Raw genomic sequence first — 27,765 nt, 5'->3', positions numbered from 1 at the left:
CGGGAATTTGTTGTAGGGCCAAATCTTGAGTTACCAATGAATATTTATTTGGGGAGGGGGAAAGGAAGCAGATGTATACACATATACATTCAGTCACGCACGTTTCCTCCCAGAAAAAGGCCCCGTGAACATATATTACATGAGAAGGTCTTCGGATTATTATTTAAAAGCTGGGGTTGCACCCCAAAGGGCTCGCTGTAGAGGGCAAGCGGCGATGGGTCCTCGCTGGCCTCGGATGCAGTGAGCCAAGAAGATGGGGACACGGTCGGTGGCAGCTATGTGACAACGTCCCTTAGGACACCTGAAGAATATCAGACTCGATCTCTTCTCTCCCCCAGCACATAGGGCCAGCGTCCAAACCTCAAACCAGCTTCCGAGATCTCCTAAAACCGTGCTGGGGTATTTAAGGCCAAATTTTTGGCCCCGGTCCTTCTTCCTTAGCCTCAAATCTCATCGACAGGCTGAAGGCTGGGGAATGGTTTTGTGATGTCCAGAGGCGCACGGCCCTGGGAAACACCAGGAGAAGGAGGAGGAGAAGCAGTATCGTACTCGGTGATTGTATTAGCAAGGAGAAAACATGCACAGCAGCGATTTACTGTTCCCATCTCGCCACCTCCGCATCCCTACCCTGTTCTAAAATGAACAAGTCCTCGGTCCCGCTCCCTGCCACGACGGGGGGATGCTCATCCTCAGCGCACCCCGCTGCCACCCTCTCCCTCACTACTAGTGGGATATTATTCCATGAAAGGCAAATTATTTTGCCCCGTGGCAGCTGGATGACGAGGAAGGCGCAGGCTCGCCTGCATGGCTGTGCAAGGGAAGCGGCCGAGCTCGGCCTCGCCTCCAGCGTGGTGAAGTGTCCGGTGGCTCCCCAAACGCGCTGGACGTCCCCGACTCGGTGGAGAGCGTGGTGGGGGACGGGGTGCAGGGTCCACGCCCGCAGGCACGTTCCTTGGTAGGGACCAAGCGATGGCAGGAGGGTTTGGGGTGCCAGTTGGCTGCGGGGCAGCCAGATACAGGTCCTGCTCTCCAAAAATGGGCCCCCATCAGTCATCCTTCCCCCCCAGCTAGGGTTAACACCAGGGGTCCCGCTCTGCTCGCCCGCGGCAGAGGCTGTCGCTGCGCTGCCAGGCGCTGTCGATGAGGCTCTGAGCGTCTTCGCATTTCTTCTTGATGGCGGCGTCCAGAATGGCCTTGTGCAGGAGGTCGACCTGAAACACATACACACACATGTGGGGCAGTCCGGAGGGGAACGAATGACAGCCGCTTCTCCCCCTTGTTGTAAAACCGCCTCAAAAACAGATGGGCAAATTGCCTGTATCATAAATATGGGTGATGGAGGGGGATGGGGCTGACCCAAGTTCCTCCCCACTCCCCTCACCAACCCTGGATGCTCATGGCCCGCTTTGCCAGGGGACTCAAGCTCTGAATCTCACATCCCACAGTTATATGGACACAGAGGAGCTCCATCGCTCTCCTGCCCTTTGTGGGAAAACTGGGAAAAATTCACCCATGCCTTCCTTGGAGGGCCCCGTTCGCCTTTCCTGACCAGAGGAAAGGTGTGACACAGCCTTGCATGCTCACCTGGTAGATGTTCCTCCATGCGGCGTTCAGCGCCAAGAGGAACCTCTCCAGTTCTGTAGTGCAACTAAAATAGAGGACCCAGGGGGGCAGGAACTGCTTGCTGTCCTGAGCAAACTCCTAAACACCAAGAGAGAGGCCAGGCATTACCATTGCGGTCCTCACCCAGCCCCAGGCCAGCTGGTCCCGAAGCACCACACTTACCAGGATACAGTACTCCTTGCCGGCCTCCGTGGAGATGGCGGTGATGTCCGTCAGCTCCACAGTGCCCAGCGAGCGGAAGAAGCTTGTCTGGCAGTCCTCGTGGCAGGTGAAAGCCTTCTCATCCGTCAGCACGAGGCAGCAAGGGACGCAAGGCGTAGGGGCGACACCCTGGGGGATCACCTGCATGGAGAGGGGAAGGGGGGTGTTAAAATCTGGCATGAAGGAGCCCCATCTCCATGGGGTGCCCCACGGGGAAGCCCCCTTGGCCCAGGAGAAAACTGCCTGCTCCATCCCTGCCAGACATCCCCGCTCCCTTTGGCAGCTCTGTGCTGGCTGGGCTGTGCCCCAAAGGGGCTCCAGGCGAAGGAGGGGGTCAATGCACCCGTGCTTGGGGGGCCTGTCCCTGGCTCACCCCTTTGGAGACAGCCTGGCAGAAGTACTGCATCCAGTCTGCCATGTCTTCCTCATTCTCGGCGCTCAGCTCCAGGGAGGGCCGGTCTGTCAGGATCACCTGGAAGGAGTGGGGCCGGTCGGTGGTGTTGGAGCGCCGGCATCCCCCACACTGCTCGCCACTGGGAGAGAGGGGGGAGGATGGAGATCAGCAGGACAGACTGGCCAGCGTTAGCCTGAAAACAGCCTCCGTCTGCCCTCCCTGCACTGCATGTCACCCCTTTTCCCCACAAGTGCTCGTTCCCATCCGTGACATCCCTTAGAGTTGCTCCAAGGCTGGCCTCTGTCTCTGCACATCATGGTAGAGCCGGAGCTGAGCATGGTGGGTTTGTGGAGGTTGCCCAGCGTGGCTCTTGGAGGGGTACGTCAGCCCTTCAGAGGCAAATTCCCCATCAGAGGGCGGGCTTGGCATGCAAAAACCAGGAGGAAATGAGCCCATCCATGTCCATCTACACGCATCAGAGCCAAAGCAAATAGGCATCTGTACCCAGCCAGGAGCAAGCAGGGAGTCCTGCAGCATGGACTAAATCATACTTTGCCCCAAAACACCTCCCTGAACATCCCAAGGAGCTCCTGATCCTCAGATCCCCGCCAAATCTGGGCGCCGCATCCTACCAGCCGCTTACCCCATGTTGATGGAGAGCAGAGGGGTGACGTCTGTGCGGTCTGGGTACTGGTACAAGATGCCATTGCTGCCATTTGGGAAGATGAAAGAGGTGGTAACTGGAGTCAGCTCGGCTCCGGCAACTGCACAAACACCCTCTGCCTTCGGTCTGCACAAACAGCCACTCCTGCCCTGCCCTCCACCCACGCAGCCCCGTGGGGTTACGTTCCTGCTGCTGGGCAGCCACAACTGGTAGCTTTAGCCTCCCAGGTGACAAGATGGGTTCTCTCCATCTCCCAAGCAGCTCCTGGGCAGCAAACTGGTCCCAGCACCTTCTCCGACAAGCCCTGGCTGACCCCAGTCCCGACCCATAGCCCCAGTGCCCACCTGAGCACCACAAAGCAGGTCTTCCACTGCTCCTTGCCCAGGTAGGAGGTCCCCGCCTTGTAGTGCAGGATGCCGTCCTTGGTGACCGCGTTTTCGGTGGAGGTGTAGCTATTGTTGGTGGGTCCCAGCGCCTCGTCCATGGGGTCCTCCCAGTGAACGAGGCCATAGAAACGCACAACCACGTCGCAGGCCTGCGAGAATCAGGTGGAGCGGTCAAAGGGAGGGTGTCTCCCGTGAGCCTCCGCCACGTGTAGTGATGGCCGCGGTATCCAAACTCACCTCGCACTTGGACTCCTGTGCCACAAACTTTGCGAGTGCCAGTTTCTCCATGGTGGCATCTGTGAGGATACTGGGGTACGGCGGCTCCCGGCACCCTTTGATCATGGCTGACTTCAAGGAGACCAGGAAGAACCTGAGAGGGAGACAGAGATCTCTGATGAGGCTGGGGCAAACAGCCCCTCATCTCCCTCACGTGCTCTGATGCTGAAGGGGCTTCCCTTCAATGTGGGCCTCTGGTCTGGAAGACCAGAGGGTCTCAAAATCAAGCTACAGACCAAAGGTGACGGGAGTTGCCAAGTCTGAGCTCCAGGAAGGAGACGGCGAGACTGCGAGATGGACACCCATCCCAACACAGATCCCAGTATGACCATCCAGGCCCTAATGAGGTCACCTCCCTGAGCTGACAACATGCAGAGACCCAGGACGTGCCTTGAAACTCAAGACCTTATCCCTACTCATCCCAAATGACACAAAGGACACATAGTCTGCATTGCACAGAGCCCCGAGGCTGTCAGCCCGAGGGACAGAGTGACTGCTGTGTATATCCAGGGAAGATACTTTGGACTTATCCATGCTCAAGGCATTTCCAGCTGCCTGCAGGGTTTAGCCAGTGGCATCAAACCAAACCCCCACTGGTGGCAGGACTTGGTTCTGAAGAGCTGTCACTGCAGTCTCTTGCACTCCCCAAGTCACTCTGGGAGTCCAAGGTGCTGGCCAGAAGTCCCGCACCCCAGGAGGAAAGTGCCACGATTTGCCGCCCGGTCCCTGCTTACTCGGTGAGAGCCACGTCCGCGGTGTCCAGCAGGAACTGCTTCCTCCGATTGGTGCACACCAGAGTCACCGTTTGCTGATCCAGCCCAACCTGTGCCACATAGGGTAGTTAAGGAAGCTGGTAGTTAAGAAAACCAGGTGGGGGACGAGGGGTGGCAAAGCAGGGCTGAAAACCTGGCTTCTGGCCCGGGAGGAGAAGGTCAGTGGTCGTTCTGCTGCCCATGTGAAGATACAAGTAAGCTGGGCACCTGCAGAAGTGGCATTTGAGGGGGGATCACTTCTAACTCTCCTAGTCTCAAAGATTCAATGGCCAAACTGCTCCCTGTGGACAGAGCGCCCCACAAAAACACCCCACCGTGATGCTCCTGACACCCCTGCAGCTGGAGGGGTGAGGGCCAACCCCCAAACTCACCTCCTGCTCTGCCCAGGAGGGCTGACCTGACCCGGGCTGCACTCACCGAAATGTAGTCCAGCTCATTATAGGAAACTGCCTCCTCCACCATGTATGGCTTCTCCGCTGCCCCTGGGCACAGACACAAAGAGCCACATGAAGGGTGGCAAAGGACCCCAGCGCTGCCCAGATCCAGGCTGCTGCACAGCAGCAGCGACAGACCTGCAAACCATGCCGTGTCCTAAGCAGCACGGAGCTGCGGGGCACATGTCCCAGGGCTTCTTGGGCGACAAGTCAACCTGACCTCCCTACTGTGACTGCCACCTCTCCAGGGGACACAAGGGAACTGGGAGGAACTGGCAGTGAAGTTAGTGAGCTATGGTGCCCTGATTTATGGAAAAGCCACTGATCAAGCAAGCCTCCCTCCCTGCAGCTGAGTTTAGAGGCTGTCGGGATGGGATACCTTTCCGGATCAGGTACACGTAGCAATCCGTCAGCAGGACATAGATCAGCTGCAGGTTCCCCTCCATGTGCCCGGTGCTCATTCGGATCATCTGTGCGGAGAGAAAAGAGCTCAGCCCGTGGCTGATGCAGGCACAGAGCTGGTCCTTTGTGGGAGATCGATGGTGACCACCTTACCCTGAACAACTGCTCCTCGTTCTCCCGAAAGACGTGGATCATCAGCAGGAGGAGATGGTTGTTATCCACCCTGTGAAGAGAGACAGTAGAGGACGGACATAGATGCAGGGCTGGGTGAGTCCAGGAAGGGCAATCCCCTTCCTTATTGAACTTGTCCATGATTTGGGCACCTGTTGGCAGCCCAAGACCTTCTCCTCCTGACCCCTCGTACCTCATCTTCATCCTGGAAAAGGATGATAGTCTTTGCCCCCCAAACTGAGGACAAAGAAAAAAGTGCCAGCTTGAGCTCAAGATGGTTTGGAAGGTGCTTTCCCTGCTGAGCAAACCGAGCCTCACCTGAACTCGGAGGGATGGGTCAGCTCCGAAGGGCTGCCCTGCCCTTCTTCCACACCAGAGTCCTCAGCGCTGCTTGGGGAAGGGCTGGGCTGCTCCTTCTTCGGCTCATGGAGAGCCTGGGGGTTGGCAGTTTCTGTCTGGTCAGTTTGGGGTTCATCACTCGCCCCTCCAGACTCCTCTACTGCCCCAACTGCTTCTCCCTCTCTGCTTTCTTCTTCTTCAGGAGCCTCAGGGCTACCAGAAACATGTGGCGGTTGGCCAGGCCCTGGAGTGTCATGGTGGCCACCACCTGGTGCAGCAGTGTTTGGACTCTCGACGGTAAATCGGTAGAAGTCCATGGGGGCTGAAATCCCCTCACTAAAGTCGCCAGAGGACGATCCATCTGGGGTCTCCCCTGGCGTGCCAGTCCGAAAGGACTGCCCAGGAGGCTCGAGGGGGGCGTTCCAGCCGCTGGGATCCAGCTGCCCGTTGAGTCTGTCCATCACCTTGCTCAGCGGCTGCCCCACGCTCTCCATGGATGTGTCCTTCATCTCGGGGATGCGTAAAGCCAGCTGGCTGAGGGCAGAGCGCTCACGACCCTCCTCCTGCCCGCCTGGGCTTGGTTCACCAGCCGGGGCAGCGAGACCATCGTCTCTCTGCGGGTCTTCTCTGTCACTCAGCCCGTTCACGCCGCTGTCTCCACTGGCCTGCTGGGTTTCAGGCACTATGGGCGCAGGGGTGTTCACCGGCTCCTCAGGCTTTGCTTTCTTCTTCTTGCCTGTTTTCTTCTTCTTGGCTAACCTGCATGGTGAGAGACCAATAGAGATGTCACTCATCTGTGCCTGCTTAGACTTGCAGAGGGGTCTGCAACCCCCTAGAGAAGGGTCCCACCCTTTCCCAACAACCTTCCTTTGCAATTTTCCTATTGCGGAGAAATCCTTATATCAAGAACATCACTCAATGTGCGGCCACATAGAGTCCCCATCTCCATGCCAGCTGTCACAAGACAAGCAGGGTATGGACACTGTTTCCTACCTATCCAAAAAAGAAAAGAGGCATCGGCTGCTGGATGCAGCATCTTGGGCTTCCTTTGGCTGCAAAGGGGATCACAAATGGATGTGGAGCTAAAGTGATGTGGGAGAAATCCCTGTCTGAGAGCAAGATGCCGGGAAGGGAGAAGGTTCCAAGAGGATGTGGGAATGCCATGTCCCCATCTGCCAGAAGAGGGAGATGCAGGCCGGAGCCCGCTCCAGCCAAACGGCACACCAGGATGCCGGCTCCGGAAGTGTTCAGGCCTCCTATGGCACCCAAACTGCTGCCAGGTCACACTTGTTTGGGAAGGGAGCGCAGTGCTCCTCTTCCCTCATGTCTGCTGGAGAGCTGGGTGTGACGTAACCCAGCTCCTCTACTCCTCCCAGGAAAAACAGGGCGCAAGAGTAAAGCACAGGCCTGCTGGGCTGGTTTTGGGGTGTCCCCCCTCCCCAGGTGTGAGCAGACGGAGCCTTGAGCTCTCTGTCTGGGTTAAGGGCTCCGAGGGACCCCTGGGGATCTCCTCTGCAAGGAGTCAAACACAGGCCAGCAGGTCTGCAGAGGCATCTCCCTCAACAGGTTTAGCCACAGCTCATTGACAAACAAGAGGAAGGACAGGAGAGAAGATGTGAGACCCAGAGTTGCTGCAAACCTGCCACCAGCTGGAGAAAGCTTCAAATAAAAGCTCACGGTTTCCTCTGAGCTCTCCGATACAGACTGTCAGGCAAAGTTGTTTATGTTGAGGCAGTCTATAGCACTACAGACCCAAGGGACCAGCTCTGTTGACACCTACAGAGCATCAGTTGGTGTCTGGGGGTATAAAACCACTCTCTCATGATTGTATAAAGGCTACACCACAGTTGGTGTCTCCACTGGGCTAGAAGGGGTGGCACATCATCAACCTCTGGTGACAGATGACACTCAGGAGCATGTTTCCAGGCCAGGCAGCTCTGTCCCTACCTGATGACCTCCAGCTCTGTGCAGCTCTCAGACTGATCTGTTCCTTCAGGGGTGGCTTCTGCCTTCTCCTGGGAAGCTGAGTGCACCGGCGTGGTCTCGGTGGAGGACGGCACATCGGCCTTCTCTTCATTGAAGGGGTTGTAGCGCTGTGTTGGGCTTTTCACGGAGGCCTTGCTGCCGTTGGCCTCCGAGGCAGTGGAGCGCGGGCAGCTGAGTGTGTCTGTGAGGTCTCCGTCTGCAAAGACAAGAAGGGAAGAGCGGGATTAACATCAGCTCAGGCACCTGGATCAAGTCAAATCAAGCAAAGCTGTGCGCTGGGGGCTCGGGGCACTACATGGTCACTGTACTGCTCGCAAGTGACACCACCCGGGCACCGGCAAAGCGCTGTCGGACCAGCTTAGCTTCAGAGATTGCTGCGGGCAGCAGGCTCTTTGCGAGGAGGGACAGAGAGGCCAGCACGTAACCCAGCATCGTTCTGCAGTTTGCTCCCACTGCAATTTAGATGATGCCTGGAAATAACAGCTTGGTCACCCAGGAGCCAGCAGCCAGATTAAGAAGTAGAGGTAGCGTCCTTGGGAAGGAACTTGAGGGGTCTTGGGGCCACAGTGCTCCTTAGCAAGATGACAGCGAGCTAACGAGGCTGCAGCCCCATACTGCTGCTTCTCCCCTGCGACTAGGTCTTAGGAAGATGCTTGCTTAGCTAGATGGGCAGAAACAGAGCCAGCCCGTAAAGCAGCAATCCTTACGGAGCCAGCTGCTTTTCTCTGCTTGCACGAGACACACATGGTGGGCTGGAAGTCTGGTGGAGGGGGGGACACAGCATTCATTGGGGGTCCAAGGACAGCAGGCTGCCCAGACAGGTCGTGGCACAACCGGCTTGGCCCGTGTTAGTCTTCAGAGGGAAAACAAGCAACGGAGAAGGGCTACAGGACTCATGCTCAGAGTTATCCGTCCACAAAGTCATGGTTAAAGGAAGGTTATCCATGCCCTTCTCTCCTCCAGCACCCTTCATTTTCAAAGCCAGCTAGAAACCTCTCGCGAGGCAGGGAGACCCCTTCTGAAGGAAACCACAACCCTGGCAGTCTGATTCAGGGGCGTAGGTTTTCAATAGGAAAATGAAACCTCTTATAAAAAAAAAAAAATCTAATAAAGGCAGTTTTGTGATGGCCGATTTCAAAATGCTGCTTTGTTCCTGCTGAAGCGCCTGCCCTGCAGCGTGGAGGGTGTGAACTCTATCAAGGGAAGTAAATCGGGTAGATTTTTAATGTCTACAATAAAGGGAAAATAAAATGTTTAAAAGCATTTCAGCCCCAGGCTTCTAGCCTGCATCACCAAAATGAACGTCGCTTCTTTTGCCTAAACCCAGCTGGTCCTGTTGAGACAAAACAATCTCTGTCCAAAATACAGAATTTTACCCCCATTTGCTGAAAACAGGGAACTCTCCCAAATTTCTTAACCTCTTGCTCTGTGTACAAATGACAAGAAATGCATCAGTAAGCTAAGCTGGCGGGGGGGTTAGGATGAAAACTTTGCTACAGCTGAGGTTTGCTCAGCACACAGTAACCCAGCCCGGAGCACTGATGGATCACACCAGCACTGCTTTGCAACCAGGACCCGCACACAGGAGCCGTGCAAGTCTCCAAAAACAGAGGGATCTGCCCCAGCCTCCCGTGGCTTCTCCCAGCCTGCACCCAACACCCAAGGTTATGTTGCTTGGTGGGTGTTGGGTTTGGAAACTTGGTTTGTACCCTCTAGGTGTACGCTCAAGCTTTGGGGACACGTTAAATCATCTCTGTGAGCATCTCTGCATGTGGGGTAGAAAAGAAGATGAAAGGGAGCGTGTTAGAGCCCAAGAACAATCCACATGGAATTCAGGCAGAATTTCCCCAAATATTCAGCTGCTACTGGCCAAGGCAGTTCAGACCCAAGGCTCCATCCAGCTTTCAGCTGCAAAGGACAGAATGTGGGTGTATTTCCTCCAGGGGTAAAGCAGAGAGGTCTCCTACTCCTGTGATGTGCAAAGGATATGCACAGGGACTGCATGTGGAGGAAGGAGAACAAGTTCCTCTACAACGGGCACATGCTTTTGACCATAAAGGCCAGACATAGCGGACAAGTTGGTTTTAAAAGTGGTAAAATAAAAAAGAAGCATAGTGACCCAAACTGAGCACAGCCATGTGCTGGATATTGTGGCTTCAAGAGAGATGTTTTGACAGAGGAGAGCAGGGTCCAAGGAAAACAAAACCTCCCAAATTAATCCCTGCAAAAGGCCAAAATTAAAGAAAGCAGAATTAATTCAGCTGTCTTCCAGGGCTTTCAGGAAATCAATGAAGGTGGATCAGTTTTTCAATCAGCACCCTGTGTGCTTCACCCCAAAGAGGAAATCTACAGTGTAAGGTCAGCTGGCATGGTCAGGCTCATTTTGGACAGCTGCTGATCCCTGCCTGCCAGCTTCACGGTGGGGGCAATTTTGCAGCTTTTCTTTTGTAACCTGGTATAAAGGCTCCTTTATCAACACAGGCCGTAACATATCGAGCAGCCACAGAACAGCACTTGGAACTCCAGCCTCACATCTGCTATGCCAAGCGCTGGGGCAGACACATTTAGGAGACATGAATGCATCGTCAGAGGCAGGAAAACATCCCTCCCCTCCAGGATATACAGCCAGGTGAGTGTGCCTGCATACACCAGGAGTTGGGGAAAGCTTTGCATGTGGTCTCACAGATGAGACACACAACCTCCCACCTTGGGGGATATCTTTTCTCCTCCTTTCTGTCTCTACCGAATTCCATCAAGATGTAGTGGTTGCTTGTTAAAGAAATGAACTGGGAAGCATGCAGCAAGCTTCAGGTGGCAGCAATGCAGAGAGAAAAACAAAATGTTGTAACAGATGAGTATGTCCCACCTTCCCAGTCTCTGCTGGGCATGGTCTGCATTGCTGGAAAGACATCTCCAAAATCATAATCTACAAAAACGAGGGATAAAACTCAGGATTAGAAATACAAGTAGTGGGGAGGGAGGGGGGACAGGGGAGAGTGTGAAGGGGGTTTGGGGAGGGATATGGGAAAGGAGAGAAACAAAACAGTCTTCCACTGGTATCTGAAACGCATGAGAAAATAGTTAGGGAACATGGATGCAAATGGAAACCAGCTGCACTAACGGTTGTTCCTGCTGGATGTTTGTGTTATGGGAGCTACAACGGGACCAGCGAAGGATGGAGGCCCCATTATGCAAGCTGATGGAAAGCTAAAACAGAAAAACAGTCGGTGGCATGTACCTAATCAGGGATCCCCTTTGTGAACGAATTTAGTCACTCTGTGCCTCAGCTTCCCCACGTCACACTTACCTCCCATAGATACTGTGATGTTTGGCTCATTAATGTTTGCAAAGCCAGGGGTCTGATTAAAGGAAAAAACTTGTCCTCTGATCCTAAAATCCCCAGCTCCACCTACACTCCCAGGGTAGCGAGATGCTCCTGTTGAAATGACGAGCAGTGAAATAGTTATTGAAGTTAAATTCCTCCACGCCAGAGGAACAGCGACAATGCCTGCCCTCCTGGGCTCCACCTTCACCATCCTGGTCCCGCAACAGGGGACGGCATTTCTACATCAGCACCAAACCCCTCTATGCATGGGGAAACTGAGACACAGATCACAACTGCTGTCCGGACACATGGAATAGCTTGCGACGATACCAAAACCAAAACCTAGCTCCAAAATCTCCTGGATCTCTACTCCAAACCCCTCTTCTCTTGAGCATTAAGCTTCCATCCACCAGTTGGGCCGGAGAGCGTAGCCAAACCCAAGTGACCCCTCTTGCCCAGTCAATAGGGACAGGCAGGAGATGTGCTGCCAGCAAGACGTGTTCTGCTGAGGGAGGAACAGGAATACAAGCCCAGGGCGTGCAGCAAGTACTGAAACGGCTGCTTATGCCAAACGTCTGGGGACAGAGAAGCTTCTTCCTGTGACTTTTATTGCTAGGCTTCTCATGCTGTCTCCAACTTACCTGGGATGCTGGAGGTTTGGCATAGACCCCGAAAGCAAACCCTTTCACACTTACAGCATGAGTGCAGATGCTGCAGGTGAGACCAAAACGGTGCTGTGCTTTGCTGAAATGATGCTAACGCCCATCCCAGGCTGTTCCTCCTCAGTATCTTTAATGTCTGCAGTTTCTATCTTGCATATAAAAGGCAACTGGTCGACCCTTGTCTCAGAGGGAACCCATCTGTACGTGGACTCGGTCCTGAATTCACTGCATCCAATTAACGGCATGCATCACCCCATCTATTCCAGAATCTCCTGATCTTGTTTTGTTCAAACTGACATCAAAAAAGGAACAGGGCCAACATATTTTGGATTAGGAACAGCAGCAGCAGAGCTGCTCCTTCATGTGAACATGCTTTGTGCTGGATAAGAGCTCCCCGCTCCAGCCTAAAGTGGGTTATGGGGGCAGGCACAAGGTACGTGTCTTCTCAGTTCATCAGGAACAACATCCAGCCCTCTCTGATAGGGGTAAGGGGGCGAGTATGACAACTTATCAGGCTGCTCAAGTTCAGATGCACAAAGATGAAAAAACAGCACATCTGAGACCACCGGCTGCCTCTCCCTCAGACTGCAGACATGGAGAAAAGACTCTGGAAACTGTTCCCCACCACCTCCAGCATACGTGGGTCTCTGAACTGCAAAATAAGCAGTTAAAAAAGGTCCTCTGCAGTGCTGCGTACCTGCTCTGAGCTGGAAGCCACATTCAGATATGGGCACGGCTTTCACTCCATGGGAAGATTTCTCCAGTTCTTGCTAAAACACACCCCCCAGGATGGAAATGTGGCCTCAGGTAACCAGCAGGGAAAGTCCTTCTCTCCCAGTCCAAGGCGAGGGGGCTGTCCACAGCTTAAATCCCAGCAGCTCCCAAGGCAAGACAGCAGAGACTCACAGCCTAACTGCTGGGTCTCTTACTTTGGTCTTTTCCAGCCCATCATTTGCTACCTCATTTGGCGCCTCGTCCGCTCCAGCAGCTCAGACGAAGGGGATGTGGGAACACACAGCCCTGACCGCACCCATCTCCGAAAAACCACTGACCTTCACTGGATGGAGCGATGGCGCTGTCATCCCATTCCAGGTTGGTGGAAGTGACCGAGTTGAAGGAGTTGAGCGACAGGCTGTCTGAGCCATGCACAGAGCTGGGCAGGCGGTCCTCAAAGTCTAGCAGGTACTGAGGTTTGTAGTAGTCTGGCATGTACGGGGCCAGATCCAGGTAAGGAGCATCCTGCAGAGAAGAGAGCATGGGGTGAGTCAGGCTCCGAGTCACTGCACACAGTTATTAGCACAGTCGAAACGATGGGACTGTCCTTGAATGTCCTCTGACTGTCCATTTCCGCCACCTTTCAGAGGAAACCCAGCGGCTCCACTGCGACACCGAGGGTTAGCGAGTGGCTTTGTGTTTACCTGGAGGGATGCCAGCATTTTGTACCACACTTGCAGAGCTCAGCTCCTTTATCCCCATCAGTCTGCCCTGCAGCTGGCTTCCCCACACCTGCCTCCTTCCTCTTCTGAACAGTGCAGAGGAATAACTGAGCAATAGGAATAAATCCCATTGCTGGGTCTCCAAAGACCCTAGCCTAAAGCCTTTCCTAAAAGTGGTAGCTTCACATTTTCAGCTGAACAAGAGGAAGACCAACAAGAAGGTACACTCTGGACCAAGCAGTGGGACCTCTGACACCCAGGACTCCCCCTGCTCCACATACCCACGCTCCCAGAGCTGAGAGAAACAGATAAAACACTCACTAGATCCAAGTCAAAGCGGATGAACTCCAGCCCAGACACCAGTGTTAAGAACAAGGTCAGATGATCGTGACTGCAAACTAGGGCGTTCCTGCAGCATGGATAAAACAGAAGAGCTTTAGAGATGTGGGAAAGAAAAGAAACAGCTACAAGCACCCTCTGTTTTCTTGGTGGCGTGTCTCTGAGCTGCCGTATAAATGGCCCCAGAGCTGTGAGCCTTCTGTTTACCTCCTAAGAGCAATGGCAGACCTTAAGGGCAGATATGTGTGGCTCAGAGCAGCCGGGCATCCCCTACGTGCTATCCACAAACTGACCTACAGCCACATCTCCAGGCGTCCACCAGAGCTGGGTCCCTGGACAAGAGCTGAGCAGCTTCTTGAAAAACATGGAAGAATATAAAGGCTACCTCTGGGACTGAGAGTAAAAGCAGTAACTAGGGGAGATGCTTGCAGGCCCTCTTATATATGACTGCGTCCACATCTGGGACCTTTAAATGAATCATGTAAAACCTCTGCAAAACCCACAAGGAAAAATCAGAGCCTGATCAACTGTTCCCCACTGGCAAATTAGGGCTGGCTTCTGACAAGAAGGGATGCCAACCAGTGCCCAAACGAGAAGGAGCTGGGGTACTCACTTGACATAGTACTTGTGCAGCAGGCTTAGATTCTCCTGGAACAGCCTCAAATAGCTCTCCAAGGAATTTTCATTGAGGGCTAGGTACAGCCATGCCCGGCCTGAAAATAAAGCAGCAGAGAGATTTATCTGTGGGGAAATATCTGAGAAGTGAAGCAAGGCTAGAAATAAACACAAATCAGTTAAAACACATCAGATTGTTCATTCACGTTTGTATCATTTCAAGGGAGCAACCGACCGTTGGGGAAATCTGGAAGGAAAAATGCCAGCAGGAGATGAAGAGGCAGATTCACGATTTGGAGTGGGAATGGGAATGAGACTGCATGATAGCAGGTTGAGAAGCAGGCACATAACTGTGTCTCTCTAGTGAGATGCGAGCCCTGCTAGCATTTCCAGCAGGGATCAGAAGACAGGAAAGATGGAGGGACAATCGCTGTAAATCAGCACAGGTGCAATTTGAGATATTACACAAATTCCAGTGCAGAGAGAGGTGATGGTGCAGTCTGTGCTCAGCTCCACTCTCACCGGTACAGGGCTTGGGAGATGAAGGGTGTTGGGATAATCAGGCAGAAAGGAGGTCTCTGGGCACCATCCTGCGTCAAAAACGGCCTTGATGGTCCCAAACATCTTCTACAGACAACTCGCAGCAGGGGAGAAGCAGCATCGGGCAAATGACAGCTACAGTGACACGTTCTGGGGTGAGAGAGGTGATGCCTCCCATCTGCCAGAAACCTCTCCCAAGAGCACAGCCCAGCAGATCGCTTTGGTTTCACAGCAGCAGAAGCAGGCCTATGTCTCTGACCCCAACACCTGATCCTGAGGCACGATGCAATTATTTCTAGAGCCATCATGCCAGGACTCCCACCTCCTTGGCCAAGACAAGCTGGATTCAGCGGGGAGCTGCCCGCTGGTTCCCTCAATCTGCCTGCAGCCCCAGCCCTTGAACATACGGCCAGCACAACCTTCCTGGGCCTCCCGCCAGATGTTCCCAAACCGAGGTTTGCCCTAATAGCCGGGGCAGCATCTGCAAATACTCACTGCGTCCCAAGTTGGTGGCCACGTGTTGAAGCACTTCTATCTGTTTGATGGCTTCCCGGCGGGTGAAGTGAACGACCAGCACCCAGTAGCCTGAGGAAAGATCTTGCAGGCTGGAAGAAGAAAGAAGGCCAGAGGAAGGTTAAGCAAAGGCTTTGTTATCTCCATCCCAGTTACTGCCTAGATGGCTTCCCCATGCTGAGCCTACATGTTAGGCAAAGCACAGTGAAAAGCATCCCAGCGGCAGGCTCCATGCTTACCCATATAGCAGAGCATGGTCCAGATGTTCACAGAGCCGCTGCAGGACCTTGTCATGGTTTCTGATGGCCGGCGTCTCGTCTTCACAGGCAGCAAAGTAGCTCTGCAGCTGCAAAAAGAAGAGATGGGATGGCTGAAACTCCGTTCTACAGCCCACTGAGGAGGCAGATGGAGATGCCAACACTCACAGCCAGCATTAAATAGCTTTTTTTAATCTCTCAGCTTGCTAGACCTTGATGCAGGTTACTTACAGGGTGTAACAATTGATTTCAAGTTACTGCCCTAAAGGCAGTAACTCATAGGGAGAACCTCACCCACAAAGATTTGTGCACTTTTCAGAGACATACCAGCAGTGTGGCTGCGGCTGCACAACCAACTGCCCTGTTTGCTGAGCAGGTGGGCTGAGCTGCACAGCCTCCTCCTTTACAGCCAACATTACAGTGGGGTTTTGGTGGTTCCTCTGCAGCGGTGCAGCCATCGCAAAGCCATTCAGAACAGAAATAAATCAGAGCTCTGGGCTCCGTTTCTGGCTCTGCCATGGACAAGTCCCCTCCTCAGTCTCAGGGTCTTGCCATGGGAAACCCTGGTTGGCGAGAGACATTGCTTCCAGGTATAAAAGATGATCTGAGTCCAGGAGCTTCATTCTTGCAGCACGTGTGCTCTGTGCTAAATCTGTGTGAAATCTCAGCACAGTTTCAGCATTCTGGGAAGGGACAGAGGTTTTCTTGTTACAGGCAGCTCGAGTAACCACCACGATGCTGGGTATTGATGCCAGGCAGCCGAGAACTGCCCCAGACTTTCAAACACAGGCTGGTAAGGATTGCCTGGCCACACAGCAGCAGGGACTTGGAGGGTGCAGAGGGCAGCCGGCAGCGCAGATAGGGATGGAGGCACGTGCATATGAGAGAAAGGCAGTTCAATTAATCTCCAAGTTGTTTGCCTCCTCGGCATGGGGGAGGCTACATCACTACAATGTGTCACTTCATGTAGCTGCCCCTTTCTCAAAGACCTGGACAGCTTGACTCATCCTCGGTTAACCCATTCACAGCCGCAAAGTTAGCTCTGAAGACAGCGCTGGCCCTGTGCTCTGCTGACAGCAGCCCTCGGAGGCTCGACACAGCATAAATTGCTTTTCTGCTTCTGCAAAACCTGCTAGAAATCCTAGAAATCCCCAACCACCCAAATCCTATATCCCTTCCCAGCTGACCCACCAGCCTCCTCCTGCCCCTGGAGCTTACAGATCTATTTAGGTCCCCGTCTCACACATACTTGGCATTCAGGCAGGGAGATTACTCACCCAGGATGTAATCTCAGCTGTATATGCCACATTTATTTGCTCTGGCTGGTGACAAGCAAGCACAATTCAGCTGAGCTACAACAACGCATCACCTGTACGTACGTTATTTTGGTGACACAATAAGTCTTTGGCAAACCTCACCAGTTAGACGGTAGATTTAAAAGACAAAAACTTGACAGCATTGTGCTTGTTGAGTCTGACCTCTTCCCAGAAACTGGTTTCTCCTCCTGAATTATTACTAGAGCCAGAGAAGCTCCTTTAGAAAATCATCCAGTCTCAATGTAAAAGTTATCAAGGAGGACAGAGAACACCTCACAGCCCCTGGGGAACTGTTCCCAACAACCCTCTTAAAAATATGAATATATCTAGCTCCAACACCCTCCTGGCTTGAAGACCTTGACTCTCTCTGTAGCTCTTAGGTAAGACGGGAGAGCCAGGCATGTTCCTGCATGGAGCAGGTCCCAGCCCTTACGTGGGAACGAACTGCTGAGCCCGAAGAATCACAGCCAAATTCCCTCATCCGATCGCACAGCACAGCTCAGCCAGTCCCTGTCCTGTCTAGTTGAGAAGGTAAATCCCCTGGGGAAGGAAATACGCAATAAGGTTTTGTTTGCAGAGCCACCCGTGGATGCTCCAGCGACACGCAGACTTTTTCATGACACCCAGGTGAGACCCGAAGTGTTTCAGCTCAGCAGCTCTTACCCATTTTTGGGAGGAAGCTGTCTCAGAAGATCTACCCTATTAATAGGCAGCCCAGACCCAAGCAAGGAGAAGAATGCCCTAAAATCCAATATTCAAGAACTATTTCAGGAGCTACCTGCAGCCAGTGTTTTAAGCTTACTCCTGCAGTGAGGACACTAGAGGAAGAAACAAAGTCATAATTTAGAGCTGTAACCCTCTAGCAATAGACAGAGGAGACACAGAGGTTGCTCTCCAAGAGCTGTCTGGAGCTCACTAAAATATCCGGTTTTGGGGGAAACTGAGGCAGGAATCAAAGCCCCTGCCATATGGGACACAAGCCAGGATTTGAAGGCAGAAGTTCCCGGCTTGTCCCAAGCAGGCTGTTGCCTCTGCAGAGAGCTGGGGTACCCTCGGAGGAGGGTTCCTATCCTGGGTGTTTCTGCAGGCTCTGTGCTGGCTTGAGAAAATGCAGCTGTGGGGGACAGCTAGGGGAAAACAAAAATAACCAGGCCCTACATTAGCTTACCACTAAAACCAAGGAGCCACTCAGCCAGCTCTGCACACACTGCTCAGGGAGGTCATCTTGGAGGGAACTTGGAGCCTGTCTGTGCCACTGACTGGAAGAATTCCCCATGACAGAGAGACTCCAAGCCTGGGCAGCGAAAGAGATGAGCAAATAGAAGCATTTCCTCTTTTTTCTTTCCTTCCTTCTTCAAAAATAACTTGGATCTTTGTTACTGTCCTTCCTGCAGCCAGTTCACAGCTCCTAACGCTCTCTGTTGCTACACGGACCAACCTGCTCCCCTCATCAGAGAATACAAACTGTTAGCAAACAGTGGTTGTCTCATCTCAACATCTCCGAACATGGAGAAGCACCAGGGAAGTTCTGAAAAACAGATTTCTCTTCCCTAGAAAAGCCAAATCTTGCCCCTATGAAGGCATCTAGGTTTTGAAGGACTCTTCCTGTGTTGTATTAAAGCTTGGTCTTACTTTTAGCTGCTCTGCAAGGAGCATGCAGCCTCCTGCTCTGTGCAAACCAGCTTCCCCTGCATTGCAGCCTCTTCCTGGGGAGGCGGCTGGAAAACCCAGGCCCATAGCAATGTCCAGAGCAAACCTACCCCAAAAGGCTCAAGTTTGCCCCTCTGCAACATCAGGAGCCAGAGGATGAGCTGGTGTGACTGTGCTTTGCTCAGAGTCATGGGGTCACGCCAGCCCTGTGCACGTGGGACCCTGCGAGCAGGAAACACGCACTCAGCAGTTTTGGATTTGGATTCGGGCACTCCGAGTCACGGCATTTTAGGAGCTGTCAGTCACAGGGAGGCGTGCCAAGAACTCGCTCCTACCCGCATGGACAAAGATGTGCCACCATGTTCCCTGTATGGTGCTGCATCAAGGGACGATGCCTTTTCCAGCATCCCTCCAAAATAAACACGGCCAATGGCTTACAGTCTCAAGCGAAGGACGTCCACAGCTTGCTGGAGCACAACAAGCCCCAAAAAGAGATGGGCCAGGTGAATCCCTGCCGAACTACCACGTGTCCAGGGAGGAAACAAGACCGAACAAGCCTCAGGATCTCCTGGATGGAGTCATCCCTACAGCGAGGCTGGGGAAAGGCTGAGATTTGCAAAAGCTGATGGGAAGGCATTTCTAGTTTGAGAAGAAAGGTGAAGACGCACAAGGAGGAAAGGTATGGTGAAATAGCTTTTTCAGTTGGGGAACAAAATCCAGTTGCATTGTTTCCCAAAACAGGCCCACTTGTTCCAAGATCCACCTAGCTGGAAATCTGTAGGAATTATGACCACAAGCATCCTGGGGCAGAGGCACAGACTATGGACGGTCCCAGCATCTGACCCTGACCGTGCCGCACAGGCAGAAGTGATGTGGCACTGCCCTGAAAAAACAGCATTTATACAGAGTGTTTACCTCTCTCCTGTAAATTGCTATAAAACACAAACGAATAATTTGAAACCAACCTCTCCCTAATCACAGTGTGGTAGACAGACCTGTTTGGGAGGTGGTGACCAAACTTTATGAAGCATCCACAAAGCAGCTCCCTGACATACCTGGGCAGTGAGCCGGGCTGGAGCCAGGGAAAATCAGGAAGGAGGCAAGCAATAAGTTTAAAAAGCATTAACTGAATGCGACACTGCTCATCTCCGGGTTTTCTGGAGACATGCTCTTCCCCTCGTCTCCTCTGTGCTCCGAAACCAGAAGGAAGGGTTGAGGCTGGCTTGGATGGAGGACTTGTGTGGGGCACGGTGAATGCCTCAAGCCCTGACCCTGGGCTATTTATAGACATTCCTGCGGCCAAAATAAGCACCGTCAGCATGCAGAAGGCATCCCCACCATTCACCGACACCACTCTGCAGCTCCAACTGGGTCTGAGCACCGGTGTTGCGACAGTGTAGGACAAAACCTGCTTTGGTGAACTGGTTACAAAAGCTCCTGCGGAGTCCAAACACTTGAGGCTGTCGAGTTAAACACACTTGAGAAGAAAGCAGAGCAGAAGGGCGTTTATCCAAAGGGAACAGAGAGCTGGTTTGCACGGTGGGGGGAGGGGGAAAGACGGGGTTTGCACCCCTAACAATCGCACCTCATCCCCACTGAGGAGAAGGTGGATTTAATTGCCATTTATCAATCACAAGTTGATTTTTTTCTTTGCAGTGATACACCACACCCCACGCTGGCATGCATGAGAAAGGCTATTCCTTGCACAATTTTATAACCTACTAATTGCAGCGGTTCTCAGAGAGTGTGAAGCTCTCCCGGCCCATTTGCAAAGCTGCTGTGTTGCAAGGGATGCCAACAAACAGTCACTGGGGAGGCATGCTGTAAAGTCCATTCTCCAAATCTAATCACTCTTTTGGTGCTCCTTTGAAAGCTCTCCAGTATTTCTAAAACTTCACTGAAATACAGTCTCCTGACCTGTTCGCAGCTGGCCACAACCCAATCGAGTCTCCATCTCCCCTCCATAAATCTGGTCTGCAGATGTTTGACAAGCAGCTTTCTGACACCAAGTTCATTTCTCTTGTTCTGCTTGGTATTTCCCTGGCAGGGCAAACATGGTGAAAGAAAAGCAAACAGCCCAGTTGGGCATCCTTTGCATTCCTCCAGCTCCCTAACCACGGTGCTCGCTGTATGGGAAAGGCAAAAGGCGCTTCAAAACCTGCTTTCCCACCCACAGCACATGGACTGGCAAGGGGTTTTCCCCAGCTGCAGGAATGCAAACAAAAGCAGTACCACAAAGCAGCAAGCGGAGAGCCAAAACGTAACAGAAACTGCAGCAGCCTTTTTTCTGCCTAAATTCCTGTCCTCTCACCATCTTCCCCAGCAGCTGGAAAGACACCTTCTCCAAGCTATCAGGTAGGTGGTTTTCTTTGAGGGCAGTATTTCGTGAGCCATCCAGGCAGGCAGCTGGAGATGCAAACTCTTTGCTAGACCCAAAACCCTTCCCAAGCCTGCTCCCAGCACTTGCTTTTCCACCACGCTGCACGACTGGACAAGGATGGTGGCACATTATCTACCAGACTGCACAGCCAGAATAACCTTCTGCAGCAAGAGCAAACCCACATGGTTTCCTGCGAATGCAGCCTGCAAAGCTGTCTAACAACGTGATTTAAAAAAATGCTGATTAAGAAGCCAGCTCTGGGTCTTGGCACTCAGTCTGGGGCTGCACCCGCAGCTGAGCACCCTCAGGAGCAAGCCTGGAGCTCCAGGGAGCATCAAAAAGAGGTGGCAGGAGACTGACCTTGTCCCATGCAGGCGATGACAGTTCAATCCCAAGGAAAGAGGCAAAGTGAAGGGACAGGACAGACACATAAGAAGATAAGAGAAGCAACCAGCACTCTCGTACCTGCTCAGGGGAGTACAGACATTCGATGGCAAATGGATAAAGAGGAGGCTGAACTACTCTGCCTGGAAAACTCCTAGTCTTCCATACCACCCAAAAAAGCAGGCTGAATTTCAAGGCAGGGGTGTTATTCTCTCTTGTACACTTGTATAACACCAAGCCCTAAAACTTCAGCTCTAGTAGGACGTTTTGGAGGTTGCATACATGATCTGATGCAACATTTCTTACAACAAGCTTCCAAACCAGCACCAGACTCAGCGCCCAGCTTCCCATCCCAGACTCGGTATGCCTTGCCCGGGTTTTGTGGCTTTCACGATGAAATACATTGGCATGCTCAGAGCATCAGCATGTTGAAGGCACAAGTGACATTGGAGCAGCCTGGAGAGAAACAGAGCGTGCTTGTGATGCGCAGAGACAGGAGCCTGAAACAGGTGAAGCTGAAATCCATAGCAAAGATGCTCAGTGGCTGGAAACACAGAGCTTTGAAGCATTTGCAGTCCAGCACCAGCAACGTTGTCACCTCCTGGGACACGTACACTTATCAGCTCCCACAGCCCCAAGGCTTTTCCATGGCTTTTCTTCATTATTTCTAAGCAGCAAACTTTGCAGCAGGCTGGACCCACACATGGCTCAGCCAAGGACAGGATTTTTTCCAGCGGTGACACTTGCTTGCAAGTCACAGGGAGCATCCTGTTCCTCTGTCATGGTGAGCAGAGAGCACGGAGCAGGGTACAAGCATGTGGCTCCTGTGGAACAGGATCCCTGTGCTAACTGAAGGCAGACAGAAAGGTCACATGCTCGGCACATCAGAAAAAACAGATTTCATGGAAGAAAAAACAAGTCCAGTTGGTAAACACACCAAAAAACAAGTGAGCACGAGGTGCTTGTGCCCTGCAAGTCTTGGTAACAGTGCTGCTCTCCCAGATAGCTGCTGCTTACTCACACGCTGGGCATTTGCTGTTTTGAATTTCTCCCCGTAGACCAAGTCCTCTGGCCTGCAGTTATTTCAGTTACTCCTCTTGGACCAGGATATCAGAAGTGAGGAAAGCTGAAATCACTCAACAGCCGCTGAAATTGTGCAATTGGAGGCAGAGAGGCTCAGAGGCATTGCTTCTGCTCCTTGTACAAAACCCACTGCCAAAATTGAGCCTCCAAAACCAACTGCTCTCCCAGCGAAGTGCTTTGTGTTAGTGGTAGGACAAACGGGATTTTTTTCTCCCCAAAAGGCTATCATAGCCTTGTCCACCAGCAGATCCAGAGCTGATCTTGAGAAATGCCTCCCAAGGGTATAAAGAGACAAACATCAGTTTAGGTACCCGCAGAATCCAATCCTCTTGCAACTGTGGACAACAAACCTCGTATCATCACCAGACCTGTACCAGGATGAGGCAATAAGAATTTCCAAAAAGAGATAAACCTTGAAATACTCGGGCAACCCAAGAAATACACAGCTGCACTCCCAGCAGAACCACAGCAAACAGCTTTGTTCGCTCGTCAAACAGTGGCAAAGCCCTTAGAGTACCACCAAAATACGCAGTGTCAGAGTTGCAAGCATTTGTAGACTTCTTAAAAGCACCTGAGTGACCTTGTGTCTTCAAGGCCAACTTATGAGCTCCGTGAGATTGCTGCTAGCTTCAGCCACAGGCTTCAGGCAGCTGGCAAACCTGGTACTCGCAGTAAAGGGGCATGCCAGGACTGTGCAGGGGAACAGCGTGAATGTACCGATGTCGATCCCTGCTGCGTGCCCCCTGCAGCAACAACGGATGTGGACTGGAGCAAACATGAGTGAGAGGAAATACCCTGGCAGAGATAAAAACCCCTGTGGTCTTAGCACCAGCGAGGTGTCCCTCAAAGGGAAGCAGAAGGCAAGGTTGCTATTTGGCTATTTTCACATCTCCAGAATTGCTATCTCTGTGTCACAGCAGCTGGGCTAAATAAATGTACCCAGCCGGAGATGAGCATGTTCCCTACCTGATTTGAGGAGGGATGCTCCACTCCAACGCTACCTGCTCCTCTCCAGGACATGGGGGCACAAAGCCATCCCCAAATCTACCCTTCCTCGCCATGCAGGAGAAGCAGAGGTGTTGCAAGCCAGAGTTCAGGAAGCCTGGGAGACTGCAAAGGCATTTCAATGGTACAGGGCTAAAAATCTGATCCCGAGACAGGCAGAAAAGGCACAGTATTAATTCACTATGGGGGAAGCGGAAACCTTCCCAAAGTCATGCATAAACAGAACAGAGCCAGAGCTTTTGGCAAGAACTCCTGCAACATCGGCAAAAAACGTTGCTCCACCTGATTGACATGCACCAAGGATCAGCTGCTCTAGAGTTCATGAGAATGTGTGTCCTTCAAAGCCGGTAGGAAAGCCTGAAAAACAGACAAGAGCCCCAAAATCTTGGATTCTGATCTCTTTTCTGATTTTAAGTTTAGCCCCTAGAATTGCCAACAATGAGCACTGTTTAAGGACTTTACATTTTTGCCACCTAATCACAAGCAAGACAGCAATAAATCTCTCCTTAACCCACTGCAATGTCCAGGAGGGCATGGAAATCCAACAAGAGGATACAAAACATCTACGCTACCCAGGACCAGGTCACCTGTGATAGCTTCTAGCTACCAGGAGAAGGTTGGCCAAGGATGGATATAAAGCCGTTGGCATTTCTAGCATGCCTGTCACGGCAAGAGTTCAACTGGGAGGCACCAGGAGGCAGCTCTCATCCCACTGCTGCCACGTGCAGTAATATCTCCTAGAGGAAAACAAGCACTTGACTGAACAAGGGTCTGCTCCCCACTGGGAGAGGATGCACAGAAAGCGGTGAATGCACACTGAGCCATAACATGCCCACCTCCAGCCTTCTGCCTCAATAAAGGCCAAATTCTTTAAAAAAAAAATAAGGGTTAGGCATCAATTTGCATAGTAATTTGTGCTGGAGCACAGCCCTCTTAGCAGAAAGCAGGGTGAGGGAGCACTGGATGGGAAAGGGGAGAAGAAACGGTCATAAGACAGAAGTAATGAGCTCCACACCATCACTGTGCAGAGAGCATCGTGCTCTGAATTAATTTACATCTCCCAGGGAGGACAGAGAGGACAAGCTGTAAATGGGAAATCAACACCATGCTCACAGTTCCTTTGGATCTGTGTTGGAATTGAAGTAAGGGCCCAACTCACTACTGCTGAGCTCTCCCAACTTCTCCTGAAGCCACCAAGAGCAGCAGCCTCTTGACATTGCTCCAGCTGGAGGGGACAATTTACTGGGTGTCTAAATTAGATGTTCTGTCTCTCTCTGCAGTTGAGGTCTGATCTCACACCTCTGCAGCCAATAGCAAAGTTCCTGCTGATCTCCGAGATGTGGGTGAGGAACGTGAATAGGGCAGATCCGGCAGTTGGGTATCACACAGAGAAACCCACAGGTTTATAATTACCCTTTCCAAGCAGGTTTGCATCTCTGCCTTTTCTAGCTGTGCTCTGTCCCTCATATATTCCTAGGAAAATAAGATAAAACCAGTCCTGTTCACTGAGGCTTGAGGAATTTGCTTGGAATTGAAGCACTTTTTTTGCTGTCAATTTGTACAGAACTTACTGCTTGTGCTCTGACCTCCTACTCCTGAAATTCAGAAGCACCCTGGAGAAACTGAAGTCACAGCCAGGTAGAGTCCCAGCCACAGGTCTCTGTGGCACAAACCCTGCCCAGGGCTGTGCTGCTGCTCGCTGCCTTCCCCATCTGAGGCAGAGGGAAGCTGACGAGCATCCAGATGGTTTTCCCTAGGCTACTCAGTGAAAATAAGGTATTTTTTCTGCTGCTGGTACTCAAAGCCTGACATCATAACCAAGTACCTCAGCCTTCAGTGGTGGTTTGTCCCAGTTTACCCAGTCTTGAGATGGGGTTTAGTCCTGGCTGTCTTCTAAAATAACATCTGACTTGCAGTCCACTCACTGCTGAGAGTCCACAAACTCCTCTTTTGGTCTGAAGCAGAGAAAAGAAAACCTATCATCATCTGGCCAAAAAGCAGCGTGGAGAGGTGAGCACGCCACCACAAACACGTTCAAACCCTCTACAACTCAAACCTGTAGTGACGGTAGAAGTAAGGAGTAAGCAAACTATGCAGCAAAGAAGCTTTTGAAATCAGAGGCAAGACACGTGGAAAACTCCTCCACGTCCCATGACACAATCCCTGCAACGAGGAGTTAGCCAAGATGGACCCAGAGGTAGGGAGAGGAAGATGAACGAGAGCAGGATTTCCCAGCACGCAGCCAGGGCGTGGGAAGGGTGTACCTGCTCCCCGAACCTACCAGCTTACTCCTCCCCTAACGCAAAGAAAAAGAGAAAAATCAGGGACTTGAGCAGGGAAGCGTTGGGAAAACTTAGCAGCTCCATAGCTGAAGAGGACCGACATCCCCGAGGAAGGAGAACTGCATCCCGGGGGTAAAAAGCAGGGGTATGCCAGCATTGGGACTTTCACCATGGGGTTGAGTTTGGTTTCACTGGGACGGTATAAATAAGTCCGTCAGCCTGAAGTCTCACGTAGGTTCCTATGTTTCCCTGAGCTTTCTTGCTCTGAACAAGAAAGCAAAAGAGGCAGGATTGAAAAATCCCCAAATTCCTCTTTCCCGCTAGACCAAGACGGACAGAGACTGACGCAGATCAAGGCAAAGGTGTAGTTGATGAGTCCTGTTCAAGTATGATAACAATTAAAATAACCACCATGTTGATTTTATAGCATAACCAACAGGGATCCCTAAGGATTTTCTGAATGCAAATGTCCAATGAATCCTGTGTGGGAAATAGTACATCCTTATACATATGGGGAAACTGAGGCAGTAGCACTGCAGAGCATTGTAACAGAGCTTGGAGCAGGCTGAACATCCACTGATTTCCAGGTAGAGAAAGATTATCCTTAATTTTTAGAGGACAGAAAGGCGAGAGACCAGAGGACAGGGTCACCCATGGAAGAAAAGAGAAAGGCTGGGAGAGATTAGCACATCCATCCTATGTCCCAGAGGCAATGTCAGGCCATTCCTTCCTTAATAGTGCTGGGAATTCATGTGATGGTCTTTGTAAGACAAGTTTTTATGGATGAATCTGTGTCAGGACACATTGCAGATCACAGGAAAATTCCAATTCCATAAGGCAGCAGAAACCCAACAACTGGAGAAATGTCAGCGCGTCCAGAAAGCCTCCTCTCCCCCAAAACTTGGGATGAAAACTGTAACAAGACTCCCTTTACCTCCTGAAACAGAGCTTGTGTTCTTTCTCAAACACAGCTGGAGCTCACATGTGGAGCAGGCAGGACATGTGGCCCAACCCAAAACTTCCAGCATGTCCTTACAACTCATGCCTGTGACCGCCCCAAACAGACTCCAGCGTCCTGGTCCCCTTCGTGCCAGCATGCAGACGCTCCCACCAAAGGGATGGACTTTAAGAAATGCTCTCACTAGCAGCAGATACTGAGGGGCAAGGAGAAACGAGGGGCAAGCAGAAGGACAAGGTGAGAGATGAGGTATGATGGGACATGTCTTCAGAGCCCTCGTTTTGAGGGCTCAGACCAGGGCATGGCCAACCCATGGCGTACACCTGCCTGGAGGGAGGACCTCTGGAAAGAGGGTTTCACACTGGACTCGTCCAGATCCCCCCACCATACAGTCCCAGGACAAGGGATCCCCCTGGGATCCCCCCAGTCCTGTCCACAGGAGAAAGAAACCCCTTGAAAAGGGGTAACCCCAGTATATCCTGACCAGCAGAGACAGAGGTTCCTGGGGGTGACCCTGGCAGTGTCCCTTTGGCAGGGTGGACCAGGGGGTGACCCCAGACCCCCAGGGGTGCCTCTGGGGTGTCACATGGCACCAGCAAAAAGGATGCCTCCAACCTCACATCCCCAGCACAGGGGGTCTCTAGGGACACCCCCAAACGCACACAGAGGAATCTCTAAAGGTGTCCCCTGCCTCTGGCAGGGTGGACGGCAGCGCATCCTTGACCCCATACTCCTGTCCCAAAGAGTCCCCCAGTGTCCCTGGCATGTCCCCTACCCCCTACCTTGGGTGGGGTGGGGGGTCCCCAGGGACTGTCCCCCAGCCCCACACCTCAGGCAGGGCAGTCCCTAGGGACGATCCCTCAGCCCCACATCTCTGGTGGTGGTTGTGGAGTGTCCCCCAGCCAAAGGCAGAAGCAGTACCCAAGGATACCCCAGGGCAAGAGGGGTCCCCAGGGCTGTCCCCAGCCCCCCAGCCCCAGCTGAGGGGGTCCCCAGGGCTGTCCTAGGGCTGTCCCCAGGCCCACAGCCACAACACAGGGGGTCCCCAGGGCTGTCCCAGGCCTGTCCCCAGGCCCCCAGCCCTTGCAGAGGGGGATCCCCAGCCCCACATCCCTGTCAGAAATGGGTGGGGGTGGTGTCTCCAGGCCCCCCCCCCCCGCCACCCACCTTCTTGACGGAGAGGGAGATGTTCTCCAGGATGCGGTCCTTCACCTCCGCCGGCTCCATGGCGCCGCCGCCCGCCGTTGCCGCCGCCGCCGCCGCCCGCCGCCGCGCCCGCCCGGCGGAGGCCGAGTGCCGGCCCGTCCGCCGGGCCCGCTCGCCGCCCCGCCGCCCCCCGCCGGCCGGCTCCGTCCTGCCGGCTGCCCCGGC

At 52.7% G+C, this 27,765-nt stretch overlaps 1 protein-coding gene across 2 annotated transcripts; it reads right to left on the bottom strand.

The window, feature by feature from the left end:
* Window positions 1–25: 25 nt before the first annotated feature.
* PLEKHM2 (pleckstrin homology and RUN domain containing M2) lies at window positions 26–27,765 on the bottom strand. Of its 2 annotated transcripts, XM_069780426.1 has the most exons (20): window positions 27,562–27,728; window positions 15,319–15,425; window positions 15,062–15,171; window positions 14,025–14,124; window positions 13,394–13,481; window positions 12,689–12,875; window positions 10,516–10,575; window positions 7,611–7,845; window positions 5,643–6,422; window positions 5,307–5,376; window positions 5,131–5,221; window positions 4,735–4,799; window positions 4,279–4,367; window positions 3,506–3,638; window positions 3,227–3,417; window positions 2,862–2,927; window positions 2,198–2,357; window positions 1,786–1,965; window positions 1,585–1,701; window positions 26–1,211 (listed from the first exon to the last, which is right to left on the bottom strand). In XM_069780426.1, the coding sequence occupies exons 1-20, from the start codon at window positions 27,619–27,621 to the stop codon at window positions 1,074–1,076; spliced, it is 3,027 nt and encodes a 1,008-aa protein (XP_069636527.1). In that variant the 5' UTR covers window positions 27,622–27,728; the 3' UTR covers window positions 26–1,073. The 2 variants fall into 2 exon arrangements, with proteins under 2 accessions (XP_069636527.1, XP_069636528.1); XM_069780427.1 differs by lacking the exon at window positions 10,516–10,575 and having other exon boundaries at window positions 27,562–27,765.

This window comes from Haliaeetus albicilla, chromosome 4 (genome assembly GCF_947461875.1).
Source record: "Haliaeetus albicilla chromosome 4, bHalAlb1.1, whole genome shotgun sequence".
In the NCBI taxonomy this organism is placed as follows: domain Eukaryota; kingdom Metazoa; phylum Chordata; class Aves; order Accipitriformes; family Accipitridae; genus Haliaeetus; species Haliaeetus albicilla.
The sequence above is the reverse complement of the archived record's forward strand: the minus strand, read 5'-3'. Positions and strand labels throughout refer to the sequence as shown.